We start from the raw sequence: 14,501 nt of genomic DNA on the forward strand, positions 1-14,501 counted from the left end.
CCATGTGGACCAGGATGGTCTCGATCTCTTGACCTCGTGATCCACCCGCCTCGGCCTCCCAAAGTGCTGGGATTACAGGCTTGAGCCACCGCGCCCGGCCTAGGGACGGCAGGTTTTATAAACTGCTTCTTGCCCAGTGTGGTTTTAAGGATTTCCAGCCACAGGCTTTTTTAGACCAGGCTCATGGTTACTTAGTAATACCATTTCTCCAAAACCCATAAGCCTTCTCATCTGTTTGCTTCCAATTAGTTTCATGTGTCAGAAACCCTCCAAAAATTCTTTCCTAGACATCGTTTTCAAGTTTGTCCAATTTCTTTGCTTCCTTGCCCCTCCATGCCCTTCTCTCTCAACTTAAACGCAAGAAAGTTGAGGCTATGTGGAATAATAGTCATGGATAAGAAGTTGTCACCTTTAATCTGAACTTTGCCTGAAGGCTGAGTCACTTTATTCAGTTGAAAATAATTATTGGGCCTTTTTTGCTTAAGTCTCAATCTTATTTCCTCCTGTTTGGTGTCTAGAAGTCGTAGTTCTTTGATGCCCCAAATTTCAGTACCTTCTCATTTCTGCCTACAAATTGGCTAATTCTTTCCCTAGTATAACTTTAAAAAAAAAAAATTTAGTACAGATGGGGTCATATTATGTTGCCCAGGCTAGTCTCAAATTCCTGGCCTCAAGCACTCCTCCTGTCTGGTATTTCCAAAATCCTGGGATGACAGGCATAATCCACTATACCTAGCCAATTCTTTCTTTTAATACTTGTTAAAGGGAGCCAATACACAATGATATTTTGATTCTTTCTAAACACTTCTCTTAGAGCTGCAGGTTCAGTAGGCATGTGGTCTACCCTTCAGTTTTACCAAATTCTTTAATGTTAACATGATTTCCATATTTTCAGCCTTTTATATCAGTTTCCTTATCACCCACCCCCTAACTGCTAAGCCCCACATGTTTTAGACTTTTGTTAAAGCAACTTCAATAATGGAATGATTAAGTGCTTGGGTTCTGGAAGTGGTTAAAATATTGTTTCTTCTACTCAGTAGCTAAGTGACTTTAGACACGCTTTCTCGCTCTTAAGTTCCTCATCTATTCTTAAAAGAGGATTATTGTAAATATTAAGTAATATGTGTAAGTACTTAGCATAGTACCTAGTACTTAATTAGTCTTGTTATGTTTTATTACTGTTATCTCCCTTCAAAACCACAAGGAGAGCTCCTGCTGGGCTTTCTTTTCTGTCCTATGTACTGCTGCCTAGAACCTGTGAACCACAGGGCCTCCCTTCCCTCCCAGGAGAGGGATGCTTTGTTGAGAGATAAGGCTCTAGAGGGTAGAACTGAAGCAGCACATACCTTGGATGAAATGTTCATTTAATTCTTTTTTTTTCATTTATAGATTTTCCTGCTTTTAGGCATCATATGTTTTATCCTAGCAGTTGGGCATGGCATTTGGGAAAACAAGAAAGGCTACCACTTCCAGATTTTTCTGCCATGGGAAAAATATGTCTCTTCATCAGCTGTCTCTGCCATCCTCATATTCTGGTCCTACTTCATTATTCTCAATACCATGGTACCCATTTCCCTCTATGTCAGGTAGGCTTCTTTGATCCTTGGGGTGTGGGGTTGGGGAACTGACTTCATACTGTCTACTTAATGCCCCAACCAAAGTGTAAACTTTTAAAAAGCATGTACTTGTGATCCTTAACCTCTCACTCTCCACAGCACCTGGTGTACAAAATGTTCTGAGGTATATCTAGAGATTGCATGGATGCCTTCCATGTCTAGAATACTGTGCTAGGAAGACACTATGTGGTTTATACAAAAAGAAAATTATCCCTGCCCTCAAATAACTTAAAATGTAAGTGACTAAATAAGACATACAAACACATGAAATAACTAGAAAACATACACACAAATTTGGTGATGTAAAGCATGGGTAGGTTCCCCAGGAACATAGGCCAGGCAGCCCATAGTTTACCAATGAGATAGGCCCAGACATTCACCTGTAAGTCAGTTCATCAGAATTCAGAATCCATTTTCCCATAGAAACAGTGTGATAGATGGTAGACATGTGTAATTGTGACCTAAGTTCAGTTCCTAAAAGTTGTAGAAGAGAAGAGGAAAGGTTTTTACTCTTCTTTTTCATAAGCACCTTGGTTGAAAATTTGAAATAGTTGAAAAAAGTATTTACCCTACTGTCATCATCCTTTTCTAGGTTTTGTATTTCCTTACACTTACACATACACATGCCCAAACACACTTTAGTTTCTTCCTTTCCAGTCTTTCTAAACCTTGTACCAGGGCTTTTTGGCAAGAAAACTGCGTAACTAGATTACCTTATTTAGTAATATTTACTGAATATGTACTATGTCCCAAGCACCCTTCTATGTTGTAGGGAGAGAAGGTAGGAATGTGGCTATGGAAACAGATACATAAATAAGGGACTATTGTATAATATGAAGAATGATGTAATAGAAATAATATAGGAGCCTTGCTAAGGAATGGATTTGTTCTACCTGGATAAGTTTGGGAATGTCTACAGAAAAGGTAATAACAAAACTGATATTTGAAAAAAGAGTAGGATTCAGCAAACAAAATATTAGGAAAGAATACTGCAAGCAGAAAGTTCAGCATATACAAAGGTTTGGCGGTTTTTAAAAGTTTCGTCTGTTCACAGAACAATGAATAGCTAGACTGAGGTATTGGATGGTCATTTAGGGTCACATCCGAAAAGACTTAAATTCCATGCCAAAGAGTTTGGATTTTATCCTAAAAGCAGTAAAAAGCCAGCAAAGATCTTTCTAAGGAAAAAAATTATGTGATTTGAAGTTTGGGTTTATGACTTATAAGTGAGAGCTAAACATGGAGTACACACGGACACAAAGAAGGGAACAGTAAACACTGGGGCCTGCTTAAGCGGGGAGGGTAGTAGGAGGGTGAGGGTTAAAAACTACCTCTAGGGCACTATGCTCGCTACCTGGGTGAACAACTCATTTGTACACCGAACCCCAGCAACACACAATATACCCATGTAAATACCTGCATATGTTGAAAAAAAAGGAGATTAAAAAAAAAAAAAGAGGTTTAGGTTTAGAGAGATTGCTATGGTGGCTGATATGGTAAAGGATGGGAGGAGTCCCAACTCCAGGCATAGAGATTATCAGTAATGAGTCAATGATGAGGACCTGAGCACCTCCTACCTCACTTCAAAGGAAAAAATCCATATCTCTCAGTGCAGCTGTCTCAGACAGGGATTACTAATAAAGCAGACTAACACACATTAAGTTTGAATGATGATAAGAAGGAGACCCCTTAAAAGTCTTTACTGTTTTAAAATGAACATGCTTGTTAGCCATAAAGAATCTATAATGCATGCTATTTGGAGCAGTAGAGAAACATGACAAACGCAATAGGGAAAACTCATAAAATGAGAAGAGACTCTTGTGGGGAGGAGGCACACGCCTGGAAATTTATCAGAGGGTCAGCTCATAAACTCTTCCTGATTTCCATAGCTTCTTTCCTTCTTCTGAAACAAATTCTGAGTGTGTCAAGTTTCTCTGTCTTCCCATGTGACAGGAGCAATAATCCTCCAATTGGGCCACAAAGCTTTTTTTAAGTTAACTGTTACTCTATCACACCTTGCATTACTGCAGAAATTCCAAAATTGTAACTTTTCCTAGATACATTTTGGGAAAAAAAAAAAAAAAGAAAGGTATGACTTTAAAACATTAATCAAGTGTATCTGGCTCCAGGTGGTAAAGCCTTAAGTGATCATGGCCAATGTCAGCATTACCATGGGTTGGCTGGTGGGAAGGGTCCTTCAGAAGGGTAGAATCCCAAGGAAGGAACTGATTTTCAGATGCTAGCCCTAATCTACCCTGCTAAGAAGGAAACCAGGATGATATATTTGCTTGTCCTGTTCTGATGCAGAACTGTTCTTTTCCTGCTTTCTCCTTAGTGTTGAAATAATAAGATTGGGCAACAGTTTCTATATCAACTGGGATCGGAAGATGTTTTATGCACCAAAGAATACACCAGCACAGGCTCGTACTACCACCCTTAATGAGGAGCTCGGCCAAGTCAAATATGTATTCTCTGACAAAACAGGGACCCTGACTCAGAACATTATGATTTTCAACAAATGTTCTATTAATGGGAAGCTCTATGGTATGCGTGTCTTCCTGCTTTCCCCAAGTCCTGGGGAATCTTTACTTTGCAGATTGTTTTAAGACTAATCTAGATCTAACTCTATAAGCCTCTGGAATTCACATTTACTTCCTAGTCTCACAACTGTCTCTATTCTCTAAGCAAAGACCTCCTAGCCCAAACAGTTCTAACCAAAAAGTATTTATTTAGTGTCTTATAGGTACAATCTATTATGTTGGGAATTGAGAATACCAAGATGTAACAGACCTAGTCTCTGTCCTCAAGGAGTTCCAAATGTCTGTATACTCAGTTCACTCATGTATTAAATCAAATGCATGTTGGTCAAAGGGTACAAAGTTTCAGTTAGGCAGGAGGAATAAGTCTTCAAGATCCATTGCACAGCATGTTGATCCTAGTTAATAATAATGTATTGCATATTTCAAAATTGCTAAAAGAGTTTTAAATGTTCTCACTACAAAAAAAGTATGTGAGGTGATGTTAGTTAGCTTGATATAATCATTCCACAGTGTATATATGTATGAAAACATCACATTGTATCCATAAATATATACAATGATTATTTATTAATTAATAATAAAATTAAAAATAAATCAAATGGAGTAGTATATTACTGAAGCTGCTAATTTCCCGATTCCCCTTTAGAGCAATAAATACTATTGAGAGAAAACATTAAAGGGTAGTCAGAGTTTGATCACTGTCTCCAAGGCCCAATCCCTTATTTATCTTATGCCTTAAGCATAAGTTGTTTTTGTGATAGAGTTAAGTCCTCGTGTGTGTGAACATTCATACCCAGTGTCCTAGCTAGCAGAGGAAGGTAATTGCATCTAAAAAGCTAGAACACATGAGATAATCTTTCTGGGGTGATGAAAAAGTTTTGAAACTTGAGAGAGGTGGTAGCTGCACATTATAAATGCACTAAATGCCTCTAAATTGTACACATTAAAATAGATAATTATATGTTAAGTAAATTATACCTCAATAAATAATTAAAATTTTTGAATTAAAAACATGCTAGGCTGGGTACATTGGCTCACGCCTATAATTTCAGTACCTTGGGAGGCCAAAGCAGGCAAATCACCTGAGGACAGGAGTTCAAGACGAGCCTGGCCAACATGGTGAAAAACCCCATCTCAACTAAAAATACAAAAAATTAGTCAGGCGTGGTGGTGCATGCCTGTAATCCCAGCTACTTGGGAGGCTGAGAATCACTTGAACCCGGGAGGCAGAGGTTGTAGTGAGCCAAGATTGCACCACTGCACTCGCCTGGGTGACAAGAGTGTCTTAAAAAAAAAAAGCTGAAATACTCTAATATTTCCTATTATTTTCTGTATTTCCTATTACTTGTTTGGTAACCCTACCAAACAAATTTTCACTTACATACACTCTGAAGGCTTATTTTTGGATAAGTTGATTTGGATGAGCTTCTTAATTCTCTGGCTCATTTTAAGACCTGACCATACACTGGGCAAGATTGAAAAGGACCATGAGTGTTTCCATGCTTGGCATCAGATATATCTTCTACCTCAATTCGGTCATCCACTGGCCAAGAATCCCAAACACTCTAAAACTATGTCCACATCTCTTCTGGGTAACTCTTATGATTGGAGGGCTTCCTGAGGTGTGAAGTCTCTCACAGATCCAGTGACTGACTTCTAGCTTCATCTTATTCTCACCTAGGAGAGAAGAGTTGAGGCTCAAGCAATCCTCTTCTTACCACTGGCTTAGAGAAAGGAGCTTACTGGGCACTAGGAGCTAAGTGGCCTGAGGGGATTGGGGAAAGCTTGACTGCAAGTCTAAGATGAAGGAATCAGAAGAAACAAGTTTTTAAGGCCCTCCTTTAAATTACCATATGGCCTAGCAATTTGATTCCTAGGTATATACCCCTAAAACTTGAAAACAAGAACTTGGATACATGTATACCAACATTCATTGTGACATTATTTACAAAAGTCCAAAGGGAGAAATAACCCACATGTCCATCCACAGATGAATGGATAAAGAAAATGTGGTATAGCATATACATACAATGGAATGTTAATCATCCATAAAAAGTAATGAAATTTGATACATGCTACAACGTGAAGAAACTTTGAAAGCATTATGCTAAATGAAGTAAGCCAAACACAAAAGACAAAAAAGTTATGATTCTACTTATGTCAACTATCTAGAATAGGCAAATTCATAGAGACAGAAAGTAGGTTAGAGGTTACTAGGGGCTGGTGATGGGGAGAAATGGGAAATTTCTGTTTGGGGTGCTGAAAAAATGTTGGAAATATGTAGTGGTGATTGTTGCACAACATTGTGAATATAACTAATGTCATTGCATTTTACATTTAAAATAGCTAAAATGGTAAGCTTTATGACATGTATTATATATATATAAATTGTTATTTATACCACAATTTAAAGAAATTCAAACACTCCTTTAAAACCCTTGCCAAGTCTCTGCTGTGTTCACATACCAACAGGTGATACTTATGACAAGGATGGACAGAGGGTGACAGTCTCTGAGGTGAGTGATTCCAGCTCCAAGGGAAATGCATGTGGAGGCTGAGTGAGGCTGTGCTTCAGAGAAGCATCTTTAACACAAATTGAGACTCCCTTAGCCACTGAAATATTAAAGCTTTTACTGGCCCCATATATCAGAAAGCATTATATAAATGACCATTGTTTTATTCTGAAGATCTTCATTTGTTCTTTTTAAATGAAAATAGCTTTATTGGTTTTTTTCTCTTTAAAAAATCCATGCTTGGCCGGGCGCGGTGGCTCAAGCCTGTAATCCCAGCACTTTGGGAGGCCGAGGCGGGTGGATCACGAGGTCAAGAGCTCGAGACCATCCTGGTCAACATGGTGAAACCCCGTCTCTACTAAAACTGCAAAAAATTAGCTGGGCATGGTGGCGCGTGCCTATAATCCCAGCTACTCAGGAGGCTGAGGCAGGAGAATTGCCTGAACCCAGGAGATGGAGGTTGCGGTGAGCCGAGATTGTGCCATTGCACTCCAGCCTGGGCAACAAGAGCGAAACTCCGTCTCAAAAAAAAAAAAAAAAAAAAAATCCATGCTCATTGTAAAAAAAAAAATTCTTCACATAGAAAGGTAAAATCATAATATGAATGCTATTTCTAGTTTCATTTTGTTCACTTGACACTATATTGTAATCATTTTTCCATGCCGGTAGGTCTAGTTCTACATCATCATTTTACTTTATTTATATTTATTTATTTTATTTAGAGGCAGAGTCTCTCTCTTGTCACCAGGGCTGGAATGCAGTGGTGCCATCTTGGCTCACTGCAACCTCTGCCTCCTGGGTTCAAGTGATTCTCCTGCCTTAACCACCTCCCTCCATTACAGGCATCCACCACTATGCCCAGCTAATTTTTTGTATTTTTAGTAGAGACAGGGCTTCACCATGTTGGCCAGGCTGGTCTCAAACTCCTGACCTTGTGATTCACCTGCCTCAGCCTCCCAAAGTGTTGGGATTACAAGGGTGAGCTACCATGCCCGGCCTACATCATCATTTTGAATGGGTGTCTACTATTCAATGGCATCAGTGTACCTTAATTTATTTAATTTCTTATTTTTAATTTTGTTTTGCTATTACAAATGACATTTTGGTGATTATTATGACATATACATTTGTCTACTTCTCTGATAATTATTTCTTTAGAATAAAGTCCTAGAAGTAAAATTCATTGGTCAAAAGGTAGCCACATTTTAACACATTAAATATTACCATATTGCCCTCCAGATAGATTTCATAACTTTATAATCCCATCAGAAATATATGACAGTTTCTTTCCCCCCATATGCTTGTCAGAACTGATATTAACAATTTTTAATCTATTGAAATTTAATTGATGAAAAATAGTATCTCATTATTTAATTTACCTTTTTGAATCATTTTTATGTGCTTATTTTCCTTCTCCTTACCATCTCTTTATTGCCCATTTATACTTACTTTGTGAACCATCTATTCACATTCTTTGGCCTTTTTTTCTTATTTCTTTTTTTCTTTTTCTTTTTTTTTTTTTTTTGAGACAGAGTTTCGCTCTTGTTACCCAGGCTGGAGTGCAATGGCGCGATCTTGGCTCACCGCAACCTCCGCCTCCTGGGTTCAGGCAATTCTCCTGCCTCAGCCTCCTGAGTAGCTGGGATTACAGGCACGCGCCACCATGCCCAGCTAATTTTTGCAGTTTTAGTAGAGACGGGGTTTCACCATGTTGACCAGGATGGTCTCAATCTCTTGACCTCGTGATCCACCCGCCTCGGCCTCCCAAAGTGCTGGGATTACAGGCGTGAGCCACCGCGCCCGGCCCTTTTTTTCTCATTTCTAAATGTTCTTTATACAGTAAACATACCAGCTCTTCCTTTTCTGGTGCATAAGTTAAAATTATTTTCCCATTTTGTCTTTTGGTTTTTAATTTTTTAAATATTATTTTGTGTAGAAGTTTTTAATTCATGTAATCAAATCAGATCAATCATGATTGATCGATCATTTTCCTTTATAACTTAAGGATTTGTGACATATTCAACAGTCTTTATACAGTTATAAAAATATCTTCCTATTCATTCTTCTTATCTCTAGCTAGTTAATTTTTGCTGTTTTCTCTAGTATTGGACGCAGCTTTTGTTTATGGGTTTGTTTTTAAGTATCCCTTCACAGGGGTTCCTCTGTGACCTTCAGAGTACTCCTCACCTTATCCCTGTCTTGCTAGACCCAATTCCAAACTCTTAGCCACTTGACTTACGTACCAAACATCTGACTCCAGTTCTCAACTGTTGCCTTACCCCTATCCATCGAAAGAGGTTGGGAAGGGGAAGGAAATTCAGTGATTTGCCTTAAATCGTCTTCCAACAGCTCTGCTAATGACCTTGGCATTATTGGCAAAATTATAGCTTCTAGGGAGAAAATTCCTCCTGGGGTTTCTTTCCTCTCCCTCTTCTGTCTGCTACTGATTGACCATAGAACATTTTTCACTAAATCACTGGAATCTTTGTCCTCTTGTAAACAAACTTACCTATAGCCTCAATCCCTTCATTAAAATGCTCCCTGCTTTAATTGAAACATGACTTTCCCTGGGAGCATCCCTTTTTTTCCAATCTCTCTCATACTCTGCATGTCATAAACTCTGAATAGGATAAGCTCAAAGGTGTTGCCCTCATTATCCTGTGCCATGTTTAAACCATTAGTTTTTCTCCCCTATACAATCTTTATTCCTGTGATGCTTATGACTTCTGGCTATACTCATCTTTAACTCTTCTTGTTGACATCTAGGAATCTTCTGGCTTCTAAACCCCATTCACTGGGGACTTTGAAACTTCTCCCTCCCCTCCAAATCACTGAGTGGTATTGTTATCTTTATGGATGACCTATCACTATAAACTCTTTCAGATATCTGAAAGAATCCTTCAGATGTTCAGATGACCTCTTAGACTAAAAAAAAAAAAAAAAAAAGATATATTGTAAACTTTCTTTTCACAATCTTTGATCACAAGCCTTATTCCTCCATATTCTCAGCACATGGCTCAGTAGTTGAGGTTTGTTTTTTTTTTTTAAGTATTTCTGCTTTTTTATCACATGGAGATTTATGAACCCTTGGCTTTTGTTTTCCTCCAGTCTGTCAATCCCTTATGACTTTATTTTCTTTCCTAGCTTGCCTGTATGTACCCTGGGATCGTAAGTGTCCTTAATACCTTACTAGTTCTCCTTTCCTTCTCTTTAATTACTGAACAAATCTCAACCTTGAATTAACCAAACCATCGACCCTGCTCTGTTTCTAATCTGAGAGTGTTGAGCACTGTTTTGGAGATCACAAAACCATTACAGATTCAGAGACTTAACTGTCCTCTGGGCCCCCAGTGCTACTTGGCAAATTTTTCACCATTTTGCAATTGGCTTCATATTATATTCTCCACATCAGCTTTTCTAAAAGCTGATATCACCATTCTCAGGCCTTCTACCACACTCCCCTGGCTCCTCAGTATGTAGCAGTTGATATTGCCTTCTATTTTACTGAGAAAAATCCAAACTATTAGCTAACTATCCTTCACTGTGCATGTACCTCAACTTGCCTTTACCCCCTTTCCTTCAGTCTCAAAAAAGGTATAATCTTTTCTTTCAGTACTAACCTATATATTCTAGATTCCATTCCTTCCTTCCTACTTCTTCAGGAACCTCAGTCAATCTCTCTTTCTTAATATCTGAATATCCCCTTATATATATGATTTATGATTCTTTCCGCTCAGCTTGTTGTTTTTTTTTTTTCCCCACAGAGTCTCGCTCTGTCGCCCAGGCTGAAGTGCAGCGGCACCATCTCAGCTCATTGCAGCCTCCACCTCCCAGGTTCAGATTATTATCATGCCTCAGCCTCTTAAGTAGTTGGGATTACAGGCGTGGCCACCATACCCAGCTAATCGTATTTTTAGTAGAGAAGCGGTTTCACCATGTTGGCCAGGCTGGTCTCAAACTCCTGGCCTCAAGTGATCTGCCCACCTCAGCCTCCCAAAGTTCTGGGATTACAGATGTGAGTCAGCATGCCTGGCCTCAGCTCAGCTCTTTACATTAGTACATCTATACAATGGAATATTATTCAGCAATAAAAAGAAGTGTGCTATCAAGCCACACACACACCACAGAGGAACTTTAAGCTCATATTGCTAAGTGAAAGAAACCCATTTGAAAAGGCTCCATACTGTGTGATTCTAAATATATGACATTTTGGAAAAAGCAAAACTATAAAGACAGTAAAAACAAAAAGATCAGTGGTTGCCAGGGGTTTGGAGAGAGTGGGGAGAGGGATAAAGCAGTGGAGCATGGGAGATGTTTGGGGCAGTGAAACTATTCTGTATAATATTGCCATGGTGGATTCATGATATTATGTGCTTGTCAAAACCCATGAATCAACAACACAGAGTCAAAGATGATATAAACTATGGGTTAGTTAATAATAATGTAGCAATATATTGGTTCATCAGTTGTAACAAATGTACCACAATAATGCAAGATGTTAATAGGGAAAACTGTAGGGTGGAGCCGAGAGAGGGGTTAGGCAGGAACTGTCTGTACTTTGCTCAGTTTTTTTGTAAACCTAAAACTGTTGTTAAAAAAAGGAGTATTAGGCCAGGCATAGTGGTTCACACCTGTAATCCTAGCACTTTGGGAGGCCAAGATGGGCAGATCACTTGAGGCCAGGAGTTCAAGACCAGCCTGGCCAACATGGCAAAATCCTGTCTCTACGAAAAATACAAAACTTAGCTGGGTGTGATAGCCATGCTACTTGGGCGGCTGAGGCATGAGAGTCACCTGAACCCAGGAGGCTGAGGCTACAGTGAGCTGAGAGTGCACCACTGCACTCCAGCCTGAGCAACACAGTGAGACTCTGTCTCAAAAAATAAAGTATTAATTTTAAATAAAATAAATGGGCTTTTAAAAGCCACAGTTTGTTAACCAGAAGTAACCACTAACAATACATTTTTAATATTTTATTTTTATTTATATTTTTAAAAATACTTAGAACCTTACCTTGTTCTTACATTCCACTCTAGCCATTATCTGTCTCCATCAGTCAGCCTAAAATATTGATTGTCTACCACATGTTAGACCCTGAGTAAGTACAAAAAGGCTCAGAGAAAACAAAACAGGTTTGATTCCTACTTTCAGAGTTGGCAGTTTAGAGGAGTCAGAGAAGTAAACAGGCAATTATAGCAGTCACTGATTCCTCACCTTTCATTCATTCTTCAGCCTGCTCTATGTATTCAGACTCTGTCCTATCATATCCACTGAAACTATCCTAGCCAACGTCATGAATGACTACCTTGTTATTAAATCCTGACCCAACTTCTCTGTGGATTTTAACACTCTTAAACTCCCCCTTTTCTTAAAGCTTTCTTGTCCCTTGACTGCTGTTAAATAACAGCTTTCTTCTTGTTTTTCCTTCTTATCTGATTGCTTTTTCTCATCTCATTGCATTGGGTGCTGATATTCCCTCAGGGCTCTATTATTTAACCTCTTCTCTATCTCTATAGTCATGTTATGTAATCTTATATATTTACATGGCTTTAACTACTACCTGTGTACTGATAACCTCCAAATTCATAAATCCAAGGAAACTTGGATAACTCCCTCCCATCCATGGCCAAAGCTAAAGACATCCTATAAAAACTGTTATAGCTATACCACGAAAACTCAAGAGTTTCCTCTGTTGCTACCTTCTACCCTCCATTCTGAATCCACTTCCTCTCAGGTGTCATCCTCAGTTTCTATCCTTTAAAGGACTTGCTTTCCATAGTTGTTTAATTGGTTGTCTTGCTTTCAATTTCAGAGTTATCCATGAGTGCTGCCTCTTAGATTATGCCGTTCTGCAGCTCCCAGCCAGCCCTACCTCGGTCCTGAACCCAGACAGGTTCAGTGTTCTCAAATATTATTTATCTGAAAGAGGAGATCATAAACTAGCTCATATCTCTTTCCTGACCTTCAAAACTGTATGTACAACTGCCTGCTTTCATTGCTACCTTTATGTCTTCAGGATCTCCAATTCAGTCTGTCAAAAAATCTTCTCCTACTGGGTATTCTATCTCAGTGAATAGTCTCACTGTCTATCCAAGGGCCCAATTAGGAAATATAAAATTATTCCTAACTCTTCTTCTCTTTTACTCCTCATATCCATGTCTTATCAATTCTAGCTCTCTATATTTTCAAATCCATCCCCGTAATTTAATATTTATTGTCATTACTTCATCATTTATCTTGTGAATCACTGAGTGGTCTCCTAACTAGTCTCCCTGCTTCTCTTCTTGCTAGTTCCAACATATTCTTTGTGCAGCTACTAGAGGACTTTCTCCAACACGAATCTGTGTCACTTCCAGTGGAAAATCACTATGACACCTTATTTATTGGTAATAAGATGGTAATACAGGATCTGGCTCGTGCCTTCCTCTCTATCCTTGTCTCTCCTTACTCACCAGCCTCTAGTTTCAAAGAATGTGTCACAATAAGAGCCCAGTTCTAGAAGAGCCTCGGGATATATATGCTAAATAATGGGTCTTCTTAAATTACTGAAGCCATGAACTTCCCAGAGCTCATAACTCTATGGTTGGCCAAGTCTAGGGCTTGGCTCTGGACCTGACCATACTTCCTCGCTGCCCTGACAAACTCTCTCTGGGTAAGATATAGAAAAGAGCCAAGATACCTCACTACAATCTTCCCTTTCCCCAACATAGCACCAAGCAACAAAATTGTATCTGTACTTGACATAGAAGGACCCAACCCAAGTAATACCACGTATGCAGAGAACTGGAGAAAGATCCTTGGGAGTTCTGGTAGAAGCTGGAGAAATGTGTTCATGACATTGCACTCCAGGGTGGAGATAAGAAAGTCTTAGGGCCAGCTGGGCACAGTGACTCACACCTGTAATCCCAGTACTTTGGGGGCCAAGGTGGGTGGACCACTACTTGAGGCCAGGAATTCGAGACCAGCTTGGCCAACATTGTGAAACCCCGTCTCTACTAAAAATATAAAAATTAGCCAGGCATGCTACTGCATGCCTGTAATTCCAGCTACGTGGGAGGCTGAGGCACGAGAATTACTTGAACTCAGGAAGTGGAGGTTGTGGTGAGCCAAGATTGTGCCACTGCACTCCAGCCTGGGTGACTGAGACTCTTTCTCAACAACAACAACAAAAACTTCCTCCAAATTGATCTAAAAGTATCAAGCTGCTGCTGAAAATTTTGTTCTGTCTTATGTGTTCCAGAAAGAAAAGGTCGATTTCTCCTTCAACAAACTGGCTGACCCTAAGTTTTCATTTTATGACAAGACTTTGGTGGAAGCAGTGAAAAAGGGAGATCACTGGGTACACTTATTTTTCCGCTCACTCTCATTGTGTCATACTGTGATGTCAGAAGAAAAAGCAGAAGGTGAGGAGAGTCCTAAGGTGGCTTCATGGACGTATAATATGTCATGGAGTCTAGGCTGGAGGTGGGGTGATTTGATATGCTTTGCAATGGCTTAATCTAAGAAAGAACTTTCTACTAGGTAGCTTTGTCTGGCAATGGAATGGATAGTCAAGATAAGTGTGAGCTCCTTTGAATATCAGAGGTATTCAAGTAGAAAACAAACTCTTGGTTTAAAAGAAGTCATTCAGTGGGAGTCAAACTTGATGTTATCTGGGGAGCTTCGGATTATTTTTATTTCTTTTTTATTTTTTATGGTGCTCTACATTTTCAGAGAAACTTCTCTAGTAACTAACTATAGAATGATCCCTGAGGCTAAGAGCAGTGGCTCACGCTTATAATTCCAGCACGTTGGAAGGCCAAGGCAGGAGGATTGCTTGAAGCCAGGAGTTT

The 14,501-nt window shown here is 39.3% G+C and overlaps 1 protein-coding gene across 1 annotated transcript in view; it reads left to right on the forward strand.

Moving 5' to 3' along the window:
* The window catches only part of LOC108314236 (phospholipid-transporting ATPase FetA-like), an 89,172-nt gene that overhangs the window by 37,696 nt on the left and 36,975 nt on the right, over window positions 1-14,501 (forward strand). The window contains exons 11-14 of the mRNA XM_017543073.2: window positions 1,390-1,586; window positions 3,952-4,160; window positions 6,629-6,672; window positions 13,910-14,072. Coding sequence (XP_017398562.2) covers window positions 1,390-1,586; window positions 3,952-4,160; window positions 6,629-6,672; window positions 13,910-14,072 — 613 coding nt within the window. The remainder of the gene's footprint in view (window positions 1-1,389; window positions 1,587-3,951; window positions 4,161-6,628; window positions 6,673-13,909; window positions 14,073-14,501) is intronic.

The sequence above is a fragment of the Cebus imitator genome, unplaced genomic scaffold (assembly GCF_001604975.1).
Source record: "Cebus imitator isolate Cc_AM_T3 unplaced genomic scaffold, Cebus_imitator-1.0 Scaffold149, whole genome shotgun sequence".
Classification (NCBI taxonomy): Eukaryota; Metazoa; Chordata; class Mammalia; order Primates; family Cebidae; genus Cebus; species Cebus imitator.